This window comes from Myxine glutinosa, chromosome 6 (genome assembly GCF_964187855.1).
Source record: "Myxine glutinosa chromosome 6, kmMyxGlut1.1, whole genome shotgun sequence".
Lineage (NCBI taxonomy): Eukaryota > Metazoa > Chordata > Myxini > Myxiniformes > Myxinidae > Myxine > Myxine glutinosa.
In genome coordinates this window covers 65,523,714-65,542,298 of record NC_136266.1, presented here as the reverse complement: position 1 = coordinate 65,542,298, position 18,585 = coordinate 65,523,714, and the positions used below count along the sequence as shown (strand labels likewise).

The 18,585-nt window shown below is 46.3% G+C and overlaps 1 protein-coding gene across 4 annotated transcripts in view; it reads left to right on the top strand.

Moving 5' to 3' along the window:
- LOC144892611 (uncharacterized) overlaps positions 1 to 18,585 on the top strand; it is a 75,796-nt gene that overhangs the window by 18,917 nt on the left and 38,294 nt on the right. For 3 of the 4 annotated variants that reach the window (XR_013623815.1, XM_078779952.1, XM_078779951.1), the window contains exons 5-7: positions 4,243 to 4,398; positions 8,926 to 9,060; positions 9,154 to 9,264. Coding sequence is in view for 3 of the 4 variants with exons in the window: in XM_078779952.1 (XP_078636078.1) it covers positions 4,243 to 4,398; positions 8,926 to 9,060; positions 9,154 to 9,264 (402 nt within the window). In the remaining variant the exon portion in view is untranslated. Of the gene's footprint in view, positions 1 to 4,242; positions 4,399 to 8,925; positions 9,061 to 9,153; positions 9,265 to 13,854; positions 14,028 to 18,585 lie in introns of those variants that run through there. The other variant, XM_078779953.1, reaches the window with a different exon arrangement.

The window sequence follows — 18,585 nt, the reverse complement described above, 5'->3', positions numbered from 1 at the left end:
CTGTAATATTAAAATCTGGCTTCAAACCCCCTCACAGCCCAAGGCCTTCAACCAGACATATTAACACGCTCCTCCCCCTTCATTCCCGTTCTTCAAAGCAAAGCGGTAAAAATTGTTGTATCGCCATTATATTATATTAAGACTTAAGAGCAACGGTACCCGCCCTAAGGGCGGGGCTTCAATTGGGAGACGCGATTTATTTTAACATCCGTTAAATATCACACGCAAATCATCAAAATCTAAACAGTATTTTTACAATTTCAATTTTAAAAACCACATCACTGTTCATATCGGTAAATATTATTCCATCGTGTTTCAAATCGTGATTAGTCATATCAACTGTACGCTTTTTTTTAGGAAAAAGAATTGAATGATTTTGTACCTCTTCTTCAGCTTAGAACTCAGGATAGACGACATTGCTGATAAAAGTTCCTTTTCTCTCTTTGAAATTCTTGGCAAACATTTTTATATTGTCACTGCTGCCAACGCGACGCCATTATTCATCACAATCATTCATTCATTCATTCATTCATTCATTTAATGATCATTAAACATTATTCTTGCGCTCATTAAACGTTCATTAAACATTAAAGGTTCATTAAACGATAACGAAAATAAAAACGAAAAACATTACGAAATTACGTTCCACCATCACATCAAACACTACTGTGAACACAAAAGTCACAAACTTCGTCACAAACGTTACGTTACGTAATTCAAACCGTGAACACATCGAATATTGGAGAGCCCATTGCGCAAACGATTTGTTTTCTCTGGTACGTGTTTCTGGGCGGGTACCGTTTCAGATAAACCGGTAAAATGCCTCCCAAACGGAAAGCCTCATTAACGAAAACGTCCAAGGAAGCTGTTGCAAGAAAGAAGGCTTGCCTTCATGAGGACTATCGGAGGCAGGAACAAGGACGTGACACAGCTGCACACCATTCTCGGAGGCAGTCCGAGGAATACAGATCTGGTGAACAAGGACGTGACACAGCTGCACACCAGTCTCGGAGGCAGTCCCAGGAATACAGATCTGGTGAACAAGATCGTGACACAGCTGCACACCAGTCTCGGAGGCAGACCCAGGAATACAGATCTGGTGAACAAGATTGTGACACAGCTGCACACCAGTCTCGGAGGCAGTCCCAGGAATACAGATCTGGTGAACAAGATCGTGACACAGCTGCACACCAGTCTCGGAGGCAGTCCGAGGAATACAGATCTGGTGAACAAGGACGTGACACAGCTGCACACCAGTCTCGGAGGCAGACCCAGGAATACAGATCTGGTGAACAAGATCGTGACACAGCTGCACACCAGTCTCGGAGGCAGTCCCAGGAATACAGATCTGGTGAACAAGGACGTGACACAGCTGCACACCAGTCTCGGAGGCAGTCCCAGGAATACAGATCTGGTGAACAAGATCGTGACACAGCTGCACACCAGTCTCGGAGGCAGTCCCAGGAATACAGATCTGGTGAACAAGGACGTGACACAGCTGCACACCAGTCTCGGAGCACAGTGATGTGGATTTTATTGAAATTCTAACGATACTGTTTAGATTTTGATGATTTGCGTGTGATATGATTCAACGGATGTTTATATAAATCGTGTAAAATAAAAAAAGCCTTCAATTTCTGATATTTTGCCTTTTCATTGGGACCTACCGTTGCTAGTAATTATAATGACCTTTTGACCTTTTGATTTTTAGCGGGGAATCCCCGGGGATGGAGGCAGAAGTTTTCCGTGACAAATTTTTTTTTTCAGCAGTTTTTTATCCAGCCCAGCGGCCCATTTTTTACCCAGCGGTCCCAGCCCACCGGGGATTGCCCAAATGCCCTATGGCCAGTCCGCCCATGCCTAGTGGCCAGTTTCCTCTTTTTCAGCTGGTTCCTGAACCGTTCACTGTTACCTTCATTCTCCCATGCCTCATGTATGGAATACATATCTTGCATTGGAAGATTATCTCTTTCTCCTCAACACTCCATGTTTCCGTTTGTAGTTTTCTCCTCTGGAGTATTGCCTTTGATGGTGGTAAGACAGTTAGCACCTTCTCAGATTCTTAATTTGGTGTCTGTCTGTGTATATGTGTGTGCACGTGAAAGATGCACCTACATATGTCACATATAACGTGGATACAATACAACATGTGCACAATACATAGATATGTACATGATGCATAAAAATGTGTGCATACAATACACAGTATACAGTGCATTCAGAAAGTATTCAGACCCCTTCACTTTTTTCACATTTTGTTATGTTGCAGCCTTGTGCTGAAATCGTTTAAATTCATTTTTTCCCTAATCAATCTACACAATACCCCATGATGACAAAGAGAAAACAGGATTTTAGAAAGTTTTGCAAATTTATTCAAAATAAAAAACTGAAATATCACATTTACATAAGTATTCATACCCTTTGCGATGACACTTGAAATGTAGCTCAGGTGCCTCCCATTTCTCTTGATCATCTTTGAGATGTTTCTACACCTTGTTTGGAGTACACCTATGGTAAATTTAATTGATTGGACATGATTTGGACAGGCACACACCTGTCTATATAAGGTCTCACAGCTGACTATGCATATCAGAGCAAAAAGCAAGCCATGAGGTCGAAGGAACTGCCTGCAGAGCTCAGAGACAGGATTGTGTCGAGGCACAGATCTGGAGAAGCCTACAAAAAAAAATTCTGCTGCATTGAAGATTCCCAGAGCACATGTGTCTTTCACTGAGGAGAGGCTTCCGTCTGGCCACTCTGCCATATAGCCCAGATCGGTGGAGTGTTGCAGCGATGGTTGTCCTTCTGGAAGTTTCTCCCATCTCCACACAGGATCTCTGGAGCTCAGCCAGAGTGACCATCGGGTTCTTGGTCACCTCTCTTGCCAAGGCCCTTCTCCCCCGATTGCTCAGTTTGGCCGGGCGGCCAGCTCTAGGAAGAGTCCTGGTTGTTCCAAACTTCTTCCATTTAAGTATTATGGAGGCCACTGTGCTCTTGGGAACCTTCAATGCAGCAGAAATTTTTTTTGTAGGGTTCCCCAGATCTGTGCCTCGACACAATCCTGCCTCTGAGCTCTGGAGGCAGTTCCTTCGACCTCATGGCTTGGTTTTTGCTCTGATATGCATTGTCAGCTGTGAGACCTTATATAGACAGGTGTGTGCCTGTCCAAATCGTGTCCAATGAATTGAATTTACCATAGGTGGACTCCAATCAAGGTGTAGAAACATCTCAAAGATGATCAAGAGAAATGGGAGGCACCTGAGCTAAATTTCAAGTGTCATAGCAAAGGGTATGAATAGTTATGTAAATGTGATATTTCAGTTTTTTATTTTTAATAAATTTGCAAAACTTTCTTAAATCCTGTTTTCTCTTTGTCATTATGGGGTATTGAGTGTAGATTGATGAGGGAAAAATGAATTTAAACGATTTCAGCATAAAGCTGCAACAGTGCAACATAACAAAATGTGAAAAAGTGAAGGGCTCTGAATACTTTCCGAATGCACTGTGTACTGTCACAAAACTAAACAAAACATGCCAAAACAAAACCAAAAGCAAACATGTATATAAACCATAATCGTGCATGTGTGCGTCATCGCCACTGGTCCTCATCTTTTTCAGGCCCTCCTTCAACTTGGGTCCGCCAAATCTCGGGTCGATAAAAAAAAAAGCAGACCAGACCATCGATGAAGCGATTGGCATTTGTTATTTGAGGTTTGGCAAAATAAAAACGCTAATTTGACCTCTTGCACCGCCACGTGGCCAGAAAAGAATCGTCCTTGACGAGCAGGTCCATTCATAATTGTACAGAAATTTTCACGAAGAACTTCTCACTGTTATAAAAGGTGATTTAGAGTGTATTGTATGTTGTCGGTTGTCAAACCATGTGGTTGTTATTGGGATCTGATTGATTCTAGAGTAACGTTTTCCATTTAAGCAACATTCAGTTCTGCTACACAGCAAAGATTATGTTGTGGAATCCGTGAGACCTTCCGGTCCACTAATGGGAATTTGTGATTGCTTGTCCTGTGACTGCACTCTATCTACATTGCGATTGACATGGGGGTGTGGGAGAATGGGACAGCAATCTTGGGTCAAGTATTTTGCCAGGAGCAAAATTGATTGCCTTGTTACAATTTTTTTCTTTTTGCTGCACCCCATTAGATGAGATGTGCAGACGATGTTGTGGTCAGTGACTTGTGCATATAATTGTGACTCGATCCGTTTTGTTGCTCGGACCTGAAGCGTGTAAAGAAGAGAAAAACTGTGAAGAGGAAGATTCACAATGCGAAGACAGTTGTGGCCCTTTATAAGTCCAGACACACTGCTCTGGATCTTCCCGACAAAGACATTAAACGCTTGGCACAGAAGGCATTGAAGAGAATATCCCATCGCTCTCAAGTAAGTGCATTCCTAGGGGTACAGTATTATACAAAGTGAAATGTTACAGATAACAAATTGCATTGGTTGAATAGGCAGTCAGAACACAACACTGCACTTTGTTACCGCTGCCACCACCAAAGGTGTATGGATATTGGATTTTCACCCATGTCTGTCTGTCTGTGAACAGGATATATCAAAAAGTTGTGGGCGGATTCAGCCTAAATTTGGTGTCGAGGTAGAGTGTGTGACAAGGATGAAATTATTAGATTTTGGTGAAGAATCAGATTTGGAAATTGCAATGGAATTTTAAGTTATTCTTCTCCATAGAGAGATGGGGCCAAAAACGACATCTCACCGTTGTGGACAAAAAACCACCTTTAGAGGCCATTTTTCCCCGCAAAGCAGGGGTTGGCCTTTTTTGGGAACAGTGGTTGTTGTTGTTTTTCGGTCCCCTTTTTGAAGCAATGTTTTACGGCCGGATGCCCTTCTTGACGCCAACCCTTTTTGCTGCCTTTAACGACAAACAGGGAATTACCAGTGAACTGGTACTCAATTAGCCGACCTCGGAAGGATGACAGGCTGAGTCAACCCCCCTGGCGTTAATTCAGCAATCGACCGGGATTCGAACCCTGGATCCTTGGATCCTAAGCCAGCACCCTAGCCGCTAGCCCAACACCAGGGTTGTGGACAGATTTGGGTAAAACATGGTGGATCGGTTGGGTATGTGACAAGGAATAATTGATTCAATTTTGGTGAACATGCGGATACGATATATATATATATATTTTTTCTAAGAGATTCTTCACAATTGAGAGATAGGTCAAAACGATATATACAGTGCATTCAGAAAGTATTCAGACCCCTTCACTTTTTTTCGCATTTTGTTATGTTGCAGCCTTATGCTGAAATCGTTTATATTCATTTTTTCCCTCATCAATCTACACTCAATACCCCATGATGACAAAGAGAAAACAGGATTTTAGGAAGTTTTGCAAATTTATTGAAAATAAAAAACTGAAATATCACATTTACATAAGTATTCAGACCCTTTGCTATGACACTTGAAATTTAGCTCAGGTGCCTCCCATTTCTCTTGATCATCTTTGAGATGTCGACACCTTGATTGGAGTCCACCTGTGGTAAATTCAATTGATTGGACATGATTAGGAAAGGCACACACCTGTCTATATAAGGTCTCAAAGCTGACTATGCATATCAGAGCAAAAACCAAGCCATGAGGTCGAAGGAACTGCCTGCAGAGCTCAGAGACAGGATTGTGTCGAGGCACAGATCTGGGGAAGCCTACGAAAAAAATCTGCTGCATTGAAGGTTCACAAGAGCACAGTGGCCTCCATAATTCTTAAATGGAAGAAGTTTGGAACAACCAGGACTCTTCCTCGAGCTGGCCGCCCGGCCAAACTGAGCAATCGGGGGCGAAGGGCCTTGGTAAGAGAGGTGACCAAGAACCCGATGGTCACTCTGGCTGAGCTCCAAAGATCCTTTGTGGAGATGGGAGAAACTTCCAGAAGGACAACCATCACTGCAACACTCCACCGATCTGGGCTTTATGACAGAGTGGCCAGACGGAAGCCTCTCCTCAGTGAAAGACACATGAAAGCCCACTTGGAATTTGCAAAAAAGCACCTAAAGGATGCTCAGACTGTGAGAAACAAGATTCTGTGGGCTTTCATGTGTATTTCACTGCGGAGAGGCTTCTGTCTGGCCACTCTGCCATAAAGCCCAGATTGGTGGAGTGTTGCAGTGATGGTTTGGCCTTCTGGAAGTTTCTCCCATCTCCACACAGGATCTCTGGAGCTCAGCCAGAGTGACCATCGGGGTCTTGGTCACCTCTCTTACCAAGGCCCTTCTCCCCCGATTGCTCAGTTTTGCGGGGCGGCCAGCTCTAGGAAGAGTCCTGGTTGTTCCAAACTTCTTCCATTTAAGAATTATGGAGGCCACTGTGCTCTTGGGAACCTTCAATGCAGCAGAATTTTTTTTGTCGGCTTCGTTAGATCTGTGCCTCGACACAATCCTGTCTCTGATCTCTGCAGATAGTTCCTTCGACCTCATGGCTTGGTTTTTCTCTGATATGCATTGTCAGCTGTGAGACCTTATATAGAAAGGTGTGTGCCTTTCCAAATCATGTCCAATCAATTGAATTTACCACAGGTGGACTCCAATCAAGGTGTAGAAACATCTCAAAGATGATCAAGAGAAATGGGAGGCACCTGAGCTAAATTTCAAATGTCATAGCAAAGGGTATGAATACTTAGGTAAATGTGATATTTCAGTTTTTTCTTTTTAATAAATTTGCAAAACTTTCTAAAATCCTGTTTTCTCTTTGTCATTATGGGGTATTGAGTGTAGATTGATGAGGGAAAAAATGAATTTAAACGATTTCAGCATAAGGCTGCAACGTAACAAAATGTGAAAAAAGTGAAGGGGTCTGAATACTTTCTGAATGCACTGTAGCATGATATTTTAAAAAGTTGTGGATGGGTTCGGACAATACTAGGTGGATGAGTTGAGTAGTTCTTAAGTAGCCGATGAGATTTTGTTTAAGGTCCAGTTGCAGATCCGGCCGGCTTTGACAGAATTGTCATGCAAGCTTAAGTAAAAGGAAATTGTTTAAGAATTTAGAGTTCTTTGAAGCCGTTTCTGATTTGGTGCATGAGGGAAGGGCAGTGAATGTACTGTATCTAGACTTTAAGAAGGCATAGGAGAGGGTTAGCTAAGGTGAGGGCTTGTGGTGTGGCTGGTCGTGTAGCTAACTGGATTGGTGATGGGAATCAGAGTTGCTGTGAGTGGGAGGATGTAAGTAGTGTGGTGCCTCAGGGATCAACACCAGGACGATTATTATTCATAACTAAAATCAATGATTTGGATAGTGCGGTTAAGAGTAGGTCTAATCTTAGTCCAACTAAGGCCTCCTCTAGAATACTGTGCACAGATTGTCAACTCATCTGGGGAAGGACATAGTTGTCATGGAGAGTTTACAGTGTCAAGCAACTCTATTGATTTTGGGCCTAGTTAGACTAAGCTATGAGGAGTGGCTGAAGGAGACAGGGCTTTATTCTGTGACTGTTCTGCGAACCGGCCCCTGAGTGGACAAACATCCATGACACATACGTTCCCGAGATAGTTATATTGTTGGTATTCGTATTAGATTCCTCACCCATGGATTAATGGGACACAGGGTATATGCATTGTGAGGGCTAATGGAACCCTAACCCTGACTCTGCTGCAAGCATCCTCTTCTGAAATCAAATAACCCTAAGTACACAGACCATATAGTCTGGTAACCTTTGAACATTTAGACATGGTGTTTAGTTTGGCTTCTCCTCTTTCCAGACACAGTTAGGCACAGCTCCAATTTGGTTTCTTTATCTCTCCAGACACATTTGAGACCATGAGTGATCCTAAAACTTAAACTCGACATAAATTCACCATTCACAGTTTCCCTGGCTAAAATGTTTTGTATCACATGCAGACACTTTTGATAAACATCAGTGCATCACCCGAACCACAATCCAGGAATGTGAAGGAAGCGATGCAGCCTTCCTTTTTGAATGTGCTTTGGTGGGAAAAGGCAGGGAACCAGAAAGTCAGTTTCGAAGTGAAGATGCGCATCAGACTGAAGAGCACTGTGCATGCACGGCCAGAGATGATTGCCATGGGAGCAAGGTAGTGCTTCTGGGAGCACACTAATCCGAACGCTCTGTGTGGGATCAGAGCTGAAGATCTGAACTTTGCTCCCCGAGGGTCCGTCCCCTCTTGAATTCTGATCCCACCCGACTTCGCCCCACTCATGTGGCATAAAATGCGGAACGTAGAGGTATTTGGTGCTTTCTGACCAAATCCGGAGACCTGCTGCCAAGAGAGAAGAGCCTGCCTGCCAACCCCGGGACCAGAGAGAAAAACGTTGCGCTAGGACTAAGACTCGCTATGCTGAGGTTGGGCCTGCCTGGAAAGGTAATGCGTGTTGCAGCGAGGACCCTGCCAGGTTTGATGGTATCAATCAGTGTTCGTGGTTGACGAGCAACCCGCTGGTTTAGGTTTAGGATAGTAATAAAGAAGGGGTCTTTCACTCAGAGTAGTTAATATATGGAATGGTCGTGGCAGCAGAAACAGAAGATAAGTTTGCACTGAAATTGGATAAATACCTATACGCATTGGAGATAAAGGGTTACAGGTGCATTGGGAAAACGTTAAGTGGCTTGTGTGTGGATGGATGATAGTTGGTATACAAGTGTCGTTATTGGGATGTCTGTGAGAGGGTCTTGTCAAAAGGTGAATGTGTAGTTGGTGTCTGGCTATCTTATCTGCTGGCATTAGTTTGTGGATGTTAAACTTAAAGATCCCACGGTGTCTTTCGCAAAGTCATCCGCACACTGAACAAATTGCTGCTCTAATGTAAGGGGGGCACTGCATCAGCCACCCAGCCACACTCAAAATAAACTCAGAATTGCAGATAAAATGGTGCTTGCCATCGGCCTGCACTTGCTAGTCCCATTGCGATTGCCGTCTGCATTTGATTTGCAATAGGAACTTCCCTACGGGGTTTCTTCCGGCACGAGTGAGGAACCAAAAGCAGAGACTCTCCAGCTTCCACCTCGTCCGCTTTCATGCGAAGAGCTCTTCCGCAAATACTACCTCTCCAAATTGATGAAAAAAAACAGGGTACGTCATCTTCCTCCTCCTATTACCCTTTCACAAAACATAATTATAATGTATGCATTAAATGTGTATTTGCTCTTCCTCTCTTGCCAACAGCATAATCTTTTCCAAGCGCTGCAGATAGTGTCTGCAAAATGGAAGAGCCTTCGTCCAAGAGCCGTCTCTAGCTGGAAGAGAAAAGAGAAACAAGAGGAGATTCGCTTTCGGGTATGGCGCATGGCACCACTTGCTTTTGGAGTGTGACGTTTATATGCACCCAGGATAAATTTGATCATTATTTCCCTCTCACTTTTTTGCTCTGGCTTTTGCACATTGTTCCCTTTTAAGTTCAGTTTTGTCTTTCAAGCCTGAGAAATCCCACTCTCTCTCTTTTTCTCATCTCTCTCTCTCTCGGAAAGGACTGTACTGCAAACCCTCCCATCTACTTTCTCATCAACGCTCTAAGAGGTTCAATCACTCAAACTCTGGGTCTCACTCTCAGCCAATGTCTATCGTGGGCAAGCCACATTTCAAAGTTGGCCTCCAAAGACAGATGCCGACTGGGCATCCTCTGTTGTGCACAGTCCTTCCTTTGCACACCTGAACTATCCAACTACAAGGCCTTCATCCGCAGCTTGACACCATGGAAACAAAGGCTTTCAAGATCATTGTAATCTCTCGTGATGAAGCTGAGTCTATGGGCTTGTCACTTCGCCATTGCTGACAGGTTGTTGGTCTCTGTCTTCCGCTTAATTCTGGTCTTGCATCTTTTTCCTCTCCGTGCTTTGCCCCCTCACACCCGCCTAAATCGAGCACCGCTGATCACTTCCCCATTTATTTCCCTTCCCCCCCCCCACCCCTGGAACCACCTTCTGCCTTCTTCAATCTCACTTTTCCCTCCAGGTCTTCAGGGCTGCTGTTCACCATCAAATCATCTCCCATCCAAAACCATGCTCGGACCACCCACCCCTCAATATTTAGCTTGCATATACATATCCATATTGCATATACATATCCCTGGATATGCATATACATATCCCTGGTGTTGGGCTAGCGGCTAGGGTGCCAGCTTAGGATCCAAGGATCCTGGGTTCGAATCCCGGTCGATCGCTGAATTAACGCCAGGGGGGTTGACTCAGCCTGTCATCCTTCCGAGGTCGGCTAATTGAGTACCAGTTCACTGGTAATTCCCTGCTTGTCGTAAAAGGCAACAAACAGGGTTGGCGGCAGGAAGGGCATCCGGCCGTAAAACATTGCTTCAAAAAGGGGACCAAAAAACAACAACAACCACGGTCCCCGAAAAGGCCAACCCCTGCTTTGCGGGGAAAAATGGCCTCTAAACGGTGGTTTATATACATATCCATATTGTCCACCCATTGCGTTCTCCCCTACCCCTCATAATTACCTGCATTGCTTTCTTGTCAGTCTCAATCTACTTTCCCCTTCCACGCTGTTGTTGGTGTTTCCCCTTTCTGTTCCTTTTATTATGCTGTCTTGATCTGTTGTGTCCTAGCTCTTCCACGAGCCTTGACCATGGATAAAAAAGTAGTAGGCCGGGATGTTCTTGTTTCCTTCCATTACCATTGCTCTTCTTCGCCCACCATGCTGCCCTCAACAAATTTCTTGTGAACAGTACAAGTTTAAACTGGATCCCTTTAGCTGTTCTTAAGTTATCACGGTAATGAAGACCTATCATTCCCGGAAGGACAGACGTACAGACAACGCAAAAACATAATGCCTCTGGAAACTTTGTCAGTGAAGATATATTAAAAGTTGGGGGTTGTAGGGAAAGAAAACAAATTTGAGAAGTTTACCACAGCTGATGCAACCTCTTTTACACCTCCTTATTTAACACGTTGCATTCATTATTCGTGCATGTTGTTTGTGTCCTTTGACATCTCTAAAACACAGTGTTTCTTGTTTGGAATGATTCTTGATTTTGTTTGACTGCCAGACAGTGAAAAAATTACTTTACCATGTGCGCATGCATGCTCGGGCTGAGATTCCTTGAAATTTGCCAAATTCAGAGCCAAAGTACTGCTAAACTGCAGGTTTGCATTCTGATTCATGTTCCACAGTTTTCAAAATATAACATTCTAAACTGGAATTGAGTAGTTCCTCTATCATAGACTGACAGAGTGAACCAATTGTTTAAAGTGGAACCCAAACGCTCAGACCATCCCGACGCTAATCTATCCCTTGATAACCCACAAAATAGATGTCTTTTTGCGATTTATAAAGCAGGTAATTTTGCAATTAAAAGTCGAAATCTTCACGCTTAGCCATGATGTCACTCTCAGAAGTCGATCACCATATTTGTACTGTTTGCGGGTTACATTGTGATACAATTTAACTCAAACGGTGAATAATTGTCTTTTTCCACAAATATGCCGGGTCGATGGGTCCTTGGTGGTTGCAGTAATACAAACCGAGATGGCTTCATGCTACACCAATGAGCGAAAGACCCTAAGTTTGCCAGAAATTGGACGAGGTTTGTCCAAAACACCCGAGTGTGGATCAGACCTCCACCATGCTCGCTTTTGTGCTCCACATTTTACAGAGTGCTGTTATGAAACAACAGAGATGGCTCTAGATGTAGTGGTTATCCACCATGATTGAGAGTATGCCATCCCCACAATTAAGCGGAAGAAACAGCCGTCACTCAAAACTGTAAGACCATCTCTACCCAGCTACCAGCACATGTAAACGGGCGATTTGAGTGGTGAATGTGTTGGCCTACTGGTGACCGATCTCACCTTGCCACCACTCCACACTCCTCTGCCCCGCTCCACTGGGACGAGACAGACACAGCGTTCACATGACGCAGCACGACCACAGACACAAATGGCGCCCTGGGAAAGTATGAAACGGGACAATCGTGTATTGCATTCTCCTTAGTTCCTTCAAAACCCCACTCGTCAGTGTGAACAGATTTGGTGGAATCTGTATCGGTATGGGAATCCAATGTTTCTCTAAGAAAACATGCACTGTTTCTCTAAGAGTCGAAGTAAACAGCCACTGGCATCAAGGTGGGTTTTGAGTGTGATGTCAATCGAAAAATCTATGCATCAGGACTTTTTTTGGGCACTGTGATTGGACAAAAAAAAAAAAAAAAATCCTCTTCGAATTAGGCCGTGATTATATATATATATATATATATATATATATATATATATATATATATATATATATATATATATATATATATTGTTACGGAACCCAACGTCGGCCTATGGTTCCCCTTTGAGGGGGGATTAGTCCCCTCGTTTGTTACTGACCGACGTGGTCCCTGAAGCTGCACCGCGACCTCCGGAAAGGCCGGTGAGCAGCTTCGTTCGCGGCCGCGGATAAGATGGTAATTTGCCGAGCGGATGGTAGCCGCGGCCCGAACCGTTAACAAGTACTAACCCGATCCTGAAACGTTGGCCGAATCGCGCCACGTACACTCAATATTGAAACCACTAAAGCGACCGAACGAGAATGAAGAAGAAGAAGAAGTACGGAGGAATAACAGGATTTATTAATTATTTACACAAGCCAAAGCAAAAAGAGCAGTCCAGGTTCTATACAGGGAAATGGAAGGAGCAGGAGACACAGTGAAATCATTAGCTTACCTATACAAGCTTAATTAATAAACCCCAGGACAACGTGGAAGACGGACGGACATTCACACTTACACGGGGGAAATGCAGCCAGGAATGAATGGCTTGGAGATGGATGGCTTTGATAGGCAAGGAAGGTTCAGCGGGGCCTGGGCACGGTCGGGCCAGAAGGCACCGCCGTCAAGAAGCCAAGCCGCGGTCGTGCGAACTCCCGCGGTCCCAAACTGCGCGGGCGAAGTTCCTTTCTCCGCCTGCTGCGTCGCGCACTCCTTGCGTTGCCTCGGTCCATTTTTCCTGCAGCGCGGCACGTATCACGGCGGCTTGGTCACACCCGCTTATCTCCAGCGCATCTCTTGAACTCAGAACTCATCTCTCTTGGGGAGCGTCCCGCTGCGGGTTATATAGGCCCCCGCCCTTCAACCTTTTCGAACCTCCCCCACGCGTTCTCTCTCCGCCCTCTCAAGCCAAACCCCTCGTTCTGGGTTGGATGAGCGGGGCCGACTCTCTCCTCCCCTCTATGACGAGGTGGAGACACGCCTTTCTTCTCCGTGGTTACCTCGTGCGTAATGGAGTCAAATGCAGCAAAGTGGACGGGAGATGAAAATGCAGCAGCAAAGTGGCTAAAGGTGTCAATTGCAGCAAACCTGGCAAACCTGGCACTTGGAAAATGCCATGGGGCGTCGGAGGGACCTACTCTTATTTAATTCGGTGCAATGAAGAGTCAAACTATTGGGAAACACATCCTGAAACTACATAGAATAAGGGACTAACTATTTAAAAGGATATATGGTGCCCTGTGTGTAGGTTTATGGAATTAACTAAGAGGACGAGCTTCGACCTTTCTTTACATTACGGAGGGTGACAGTTACACACAACAAAACCATAATTCTCACATTCTTTACACTTTCTCAAATTTGTTACACTGCACCCTCCTTCCTTCAGGCCCGTCCTCGGGCCTATAAAACTTTACTTTTAGTGTGACACGTAGGTGTAGTTCCCTCTACATTTAACCTGACCCTGAGTGCGACAATTTTAAAACACAAATAAGTATGTCCCCCTGCTGCATTGCACCCTGCCTAACAGACTTGCGCCCACAGGATAACCGAATTGCGGAATTGTTTTCAAACTATACATTTACGGTGGGGAACATTATTTACAGTGACGTTATTCCTTATTTACAACGCAACCCAGGACCTGTGTTTTTTTTTCTTTTTAGGGAAACAAAAAGAAGGAAATTCCTGTTGGGAGGGAGGAGACAGCACGCATTGCATCGATGCACCAGTACCAATAACACCAAAGCACCCAAAAGCACCAACCACCAAATGCACCAACCAGTGCACAATCATTACTGTTTGTAATAAACACAAAAAAAACAACTGGTGGTGGTCTTCTCCTTCTCTGCTGGGCCGATGTTCTTCCCGATGTCTTCTTGCTTCATGCGGCCTACTTGGAAATAAAAAGCACAAAGTGTCCATTTTTTTTAATTTAGGGCCACAGGGGCCAACTAAGGATGGTCCACCTGTTGGACATAGGTGCCACCTTACCGAGGTCCGCAAGCAAGATTACCTGGCCACTATGGCCGGTCCCCAACAGAGGTGCCCTGCCCCAGAACCTAGGGTCCATCAAGTGGTACTTGGCCGCAGAACAGCGGTCCATAAAGTGGTACATCAATGCAATGCATGCTGGTTGCGAGGGTCCTGGCACACAAGGCGACCTCCGTACGCTCCCCTCGACGCCCAGTGGCGCACAGTCCTCGGGTGGGAGACAAGGGGGGGTGGGAGGGGGGGAAAGACAGGTGAGCGAGGGGGTAGGGTCACAAGGGTACACATCAAACAAGGTAATGCAGGACGAGGTGCGTACGGAGAGCGAAGTGAGAAATGCTCGTCCCTACCGTACGCCCCCCACATGTGACCTACACTACCCCCCCTTGCCCCTCCCCATATTTACAAAAACCTACACATTTACAAATTCGTCACTACTGTCACGTCTCCCCCATTTTTCCCCTATACCAAATTCGTCACCACAATCCCTCTAACCAAATTTGCCATCACCAATTCATCATCAATCCTCATAAGGAGGGAGAGATGGAACAACAAAGCACAATGTCACACCCACGTCATGATGCGTCTCACATTCCAGACATTTGCACAACAAAAATAATAAAAACCAACAAACCCTGGCATGGTGTGGAGCTTTGTCACCTCAGGTGAGTGGATGTAGATGGTGCGAGGAGATTCTTAATCCTAACTACTTCCTAAATGACTTTAACACACTTTACACTACCCGGGGTCTTTCCCTGCCAATCCATTGGCCAACTTACACTATGGGTTCTAAAAACCAATTCCCATTGACCAAACTGTGGTGCTTATCAATTTGGGGTCTCACTCCCCCGATTCATCTCCCGGTGCCCTTGCACAATTTCCGGGCTGAGTCGTGTAGCTCTCCCAGCAGGTCTACCCACCTGTACACCTCCACCACTGTAGTTGCCACCCAAGCTTACCTAGCTCCTCACCCTAACCTATCTAACTGGGGAAGGCCCCTCCTGGCTCTGTCACCCCTCGGTGCCCTCTGGCACTGGGCTACCCGGGTCCGTCCTCCGGATCCTCGGGTCCCATCCACAACAACTCTACCGGCTCCCAGAGCGCACCTGCGGCCTCACCTGGCCGACATCCTCACAGTGGTGGAGTGCCCATCCGACTACACGCACTAACAGGCTACACGCCCAGCCATTTCCACGACACTAATGCACCCATCCAACCATCATTCTTCCACACGCACCACAGATGCCGATATCCAACCACAATTTACCTATGGCTCTACCTAACACTTACACTACCCTCCCCGGGTATTCGTGATGGGGTCCATCCTCCTTTCCCCCATCCACACCTTCGCACCATCCACTCCACAGTTTCCACCATATTCACTCCACGACCATCCATTCCCTACTCCATTATATTCCACACTCCATGTATTCCACACAACCATTCTCCATACACCTGTTCAGTTGCACACCTGTGCAATCTCACATGTTCCTCACTCACTGCTCCATGCACTTCCACGCTCAATACAACTCGATTCTCAAACACCATTGCCTCAGGCACCCAAATTCTCCCACGGTCACACACACATCTCGCCCGAGCATTGCCCCGCAATTCCTCATTTGCTCGATATCAACACTCACTCATACACTTTTCACAATACACTTCTGAATACACCTCCAACACTCACACGGCATCATCTGAACTACCTGGTGCCCTGCTAAAACTCGCGCTTCCCAGTCGCCCCTTATATTATTGCGCTCCCTCGTCATTATCATCCAACTACCCTCTCTCTGTCCCCACTACCGGTTCAAAGTCGCTACTTAAACTTAGTTACCTATGGTCAATCTCTAGGTCCCTACACACGATATCCTAACCCTCCCGGGCTAGTTTTCACTGCCAACCCCATAACTAGTGCTCCTTTGCCCCCGTTGTGAGGGATGGCAGTGTTGCCACTCCTCTACATCGGGTATCTCTCACGATAAATTTTGCCCACCAAATTCCAGCCAATTAAAAATTTGCCAATCACTACCAATCATCTGCCAATCATCAATCTGCCAATCCTTTGCCAATCATCAAATTTTGCTTTTCAATTTCGGGTCCAAAACACTATCATCATCACACGTCTACTCACTTGAGCCTCTCGGTGCGCCAATTCATTTCTAAAGCCCGGCTTCGCAAAGCCGAGCAATGAATGCGGGTTGCTTGGTGCCGGCGGTTGGATCCGTCCGGCATTCGGTGCAGGCAAGGAGGTTTACTCGGGCCGAGATCCAACGCACCATCTCGGCACGAAGCCGTCCAATGGCCCGATCTCGCCCTGCCGGAACGCCTCAACAAAAGGGGGTCGCCATGACGACCCTTCCTACCGGGCCGCCCGCTCCGCCTAGCGGAGCACGGACGCGGCCATTCAGAGCGAGGCCCGGCGTGGATCGCGTACGGCGGTTCTTTCGAAACCGCCGCGGTCACGATCCCCGCGGGTCCCCACTGCACGGAAACCCCGGCACGCACCGAAGGCCCGCTTCGGCTATAAGTCGCTCTAACCGCTAACCCGGTTAGCGTCGATGCTCCACTTGCATGCTTACACCCCGCAGCCCGTTCCTTGCTCACACATCCAGCCGTTCCCATGCTCCGAGTCATTGCACCTTCTCTTACACACCCAGGTACACTCATTCCGCTCACAGAGTTGGTCACACACCTGACCACCGCACACCTTTGCACACACTCGTTGTTCGCACACCTCTTCATGCTCCCTCCTCGGTGACGACCACAGGTGTGCTTTCCTACGTACACCCAACCACGTGCCTCACTACCAACTCCAGTGTGCATTCCCACACGCGCTCGACCATCTCAGGTGTGCTTCCTTCCATTCCAGGTGTACATCCTCTCTCACCTGCCACAACCAACTCACGCTCTGTGTCACTCTTACTACTTTCACCACCACTCTTGACAGCGCACTCTTTCCTCATGCACTCCTTTGTTACACACCTTTCTCGCGCATCGTCTTGCGCACACTCTCCCGTTACACCTTCCGTAACACTCACCACAGGTGTGCATTCTCCCGTTACATCCCTTGTAACACTCCCCATCCCGCGCTTCCATGTGCCCCCTCGCACACGCGCTACGACCAACTCATCCTCGACAGCACACTCACTCCTCGGCGCGCACTTTTTCCTCACACACCCCATAGTCGGACATTCTCGCACACCTCGTCTTTCGCACTCTGTACCTGTCGCACACTTCACCAGCGGCCTCTCACGAACACCCGGGTCCAAACCAACCCCCAAGCCGATTGAAGCTCCCCTCACATCATATGCATTTCCGAATATATCGCCACTCACCTTGGCACTTCGTCTCCGCACCTCCTCCGCCACCTGCAAACTCTTTATTTGGTTAGCGAGCACACCATCACGATTTGAGCACCGACCTTGTACATATTCCATCACTTCCTCCTTTATCTCCCTCTTAGTTTCCCTCTGTCGCTTCTTAATTTCACTCACCCCCTCTTCCACTTCCTCTAACTTTTGCTTCACCTCTTTTATTTCCCGGTGCGTCTCCTCAATTTCGTCCTCTAAGGCCACCTTGACCGTTTCTATGTGCGTCCTCACCTCTCGGTCCTTCGTCTCCATTGCCTCCGTCACCTCGTCCAACCTCGTTGTCAGTCCCTCACGTACCATCTGACATTCCCTCTTCGTCGCTATCAAGTCATTTTTGATTTCTTTTTGTGTTGCCTTTAACCCTCCTAGTACTGCAGTGTTCTTTTCCACTTGGTCCACTAGTGCCTTTTGTCCCACTGTCAGCTGTTCTACTCCCCTCGTCAGACCCTCTATGCCCCCCTGTAACCTAGCCGTATTATTCCTCACCTCTTTCTCCATACGCTTCTCACCTCGCTTTACCTCCTCGCGTACCCCCGAGACCTCCTCGCTTACACCTCGTCTGATCTCCTCTCCCATTTCTCCCATCTCTTTGGTAGATGCCATCCTCATCTGTTCCAACTCATCCCACTGGGCATCCAATTTGGCTTCTACCCTGATTTTCACCTCCTTTATTTGCTCTCCCATTTGTTTAATTTCCCGGGCCGATTGCTCCCCTATTTCCCGCAATTTGTTTTCCATCTTGTTTTCTAACCCCCCTAACCCATTCTTCATTCCTTCCATCTGGTTCTCCTGGGCAGCCATTCTGTTTTCCAACCCCGTTAACCCATTCTTCACCTCTTTTATTCCGTTGTCTAACCCTTCAAATTTATTGTCCAACCCCTCAAATTTCTTGTCTAAACCCTCAAATTTACTCTCAAATTTAGCTTCTAGTCCCCCGATTTGATTTCCTAGTCACTCCCCTATTCTGTTTTCCATTTTCTCACTATCAGCCCTCGCTTCGTCCCTCATTTCTTTCATTTCCCTGCTTCTTTTTTC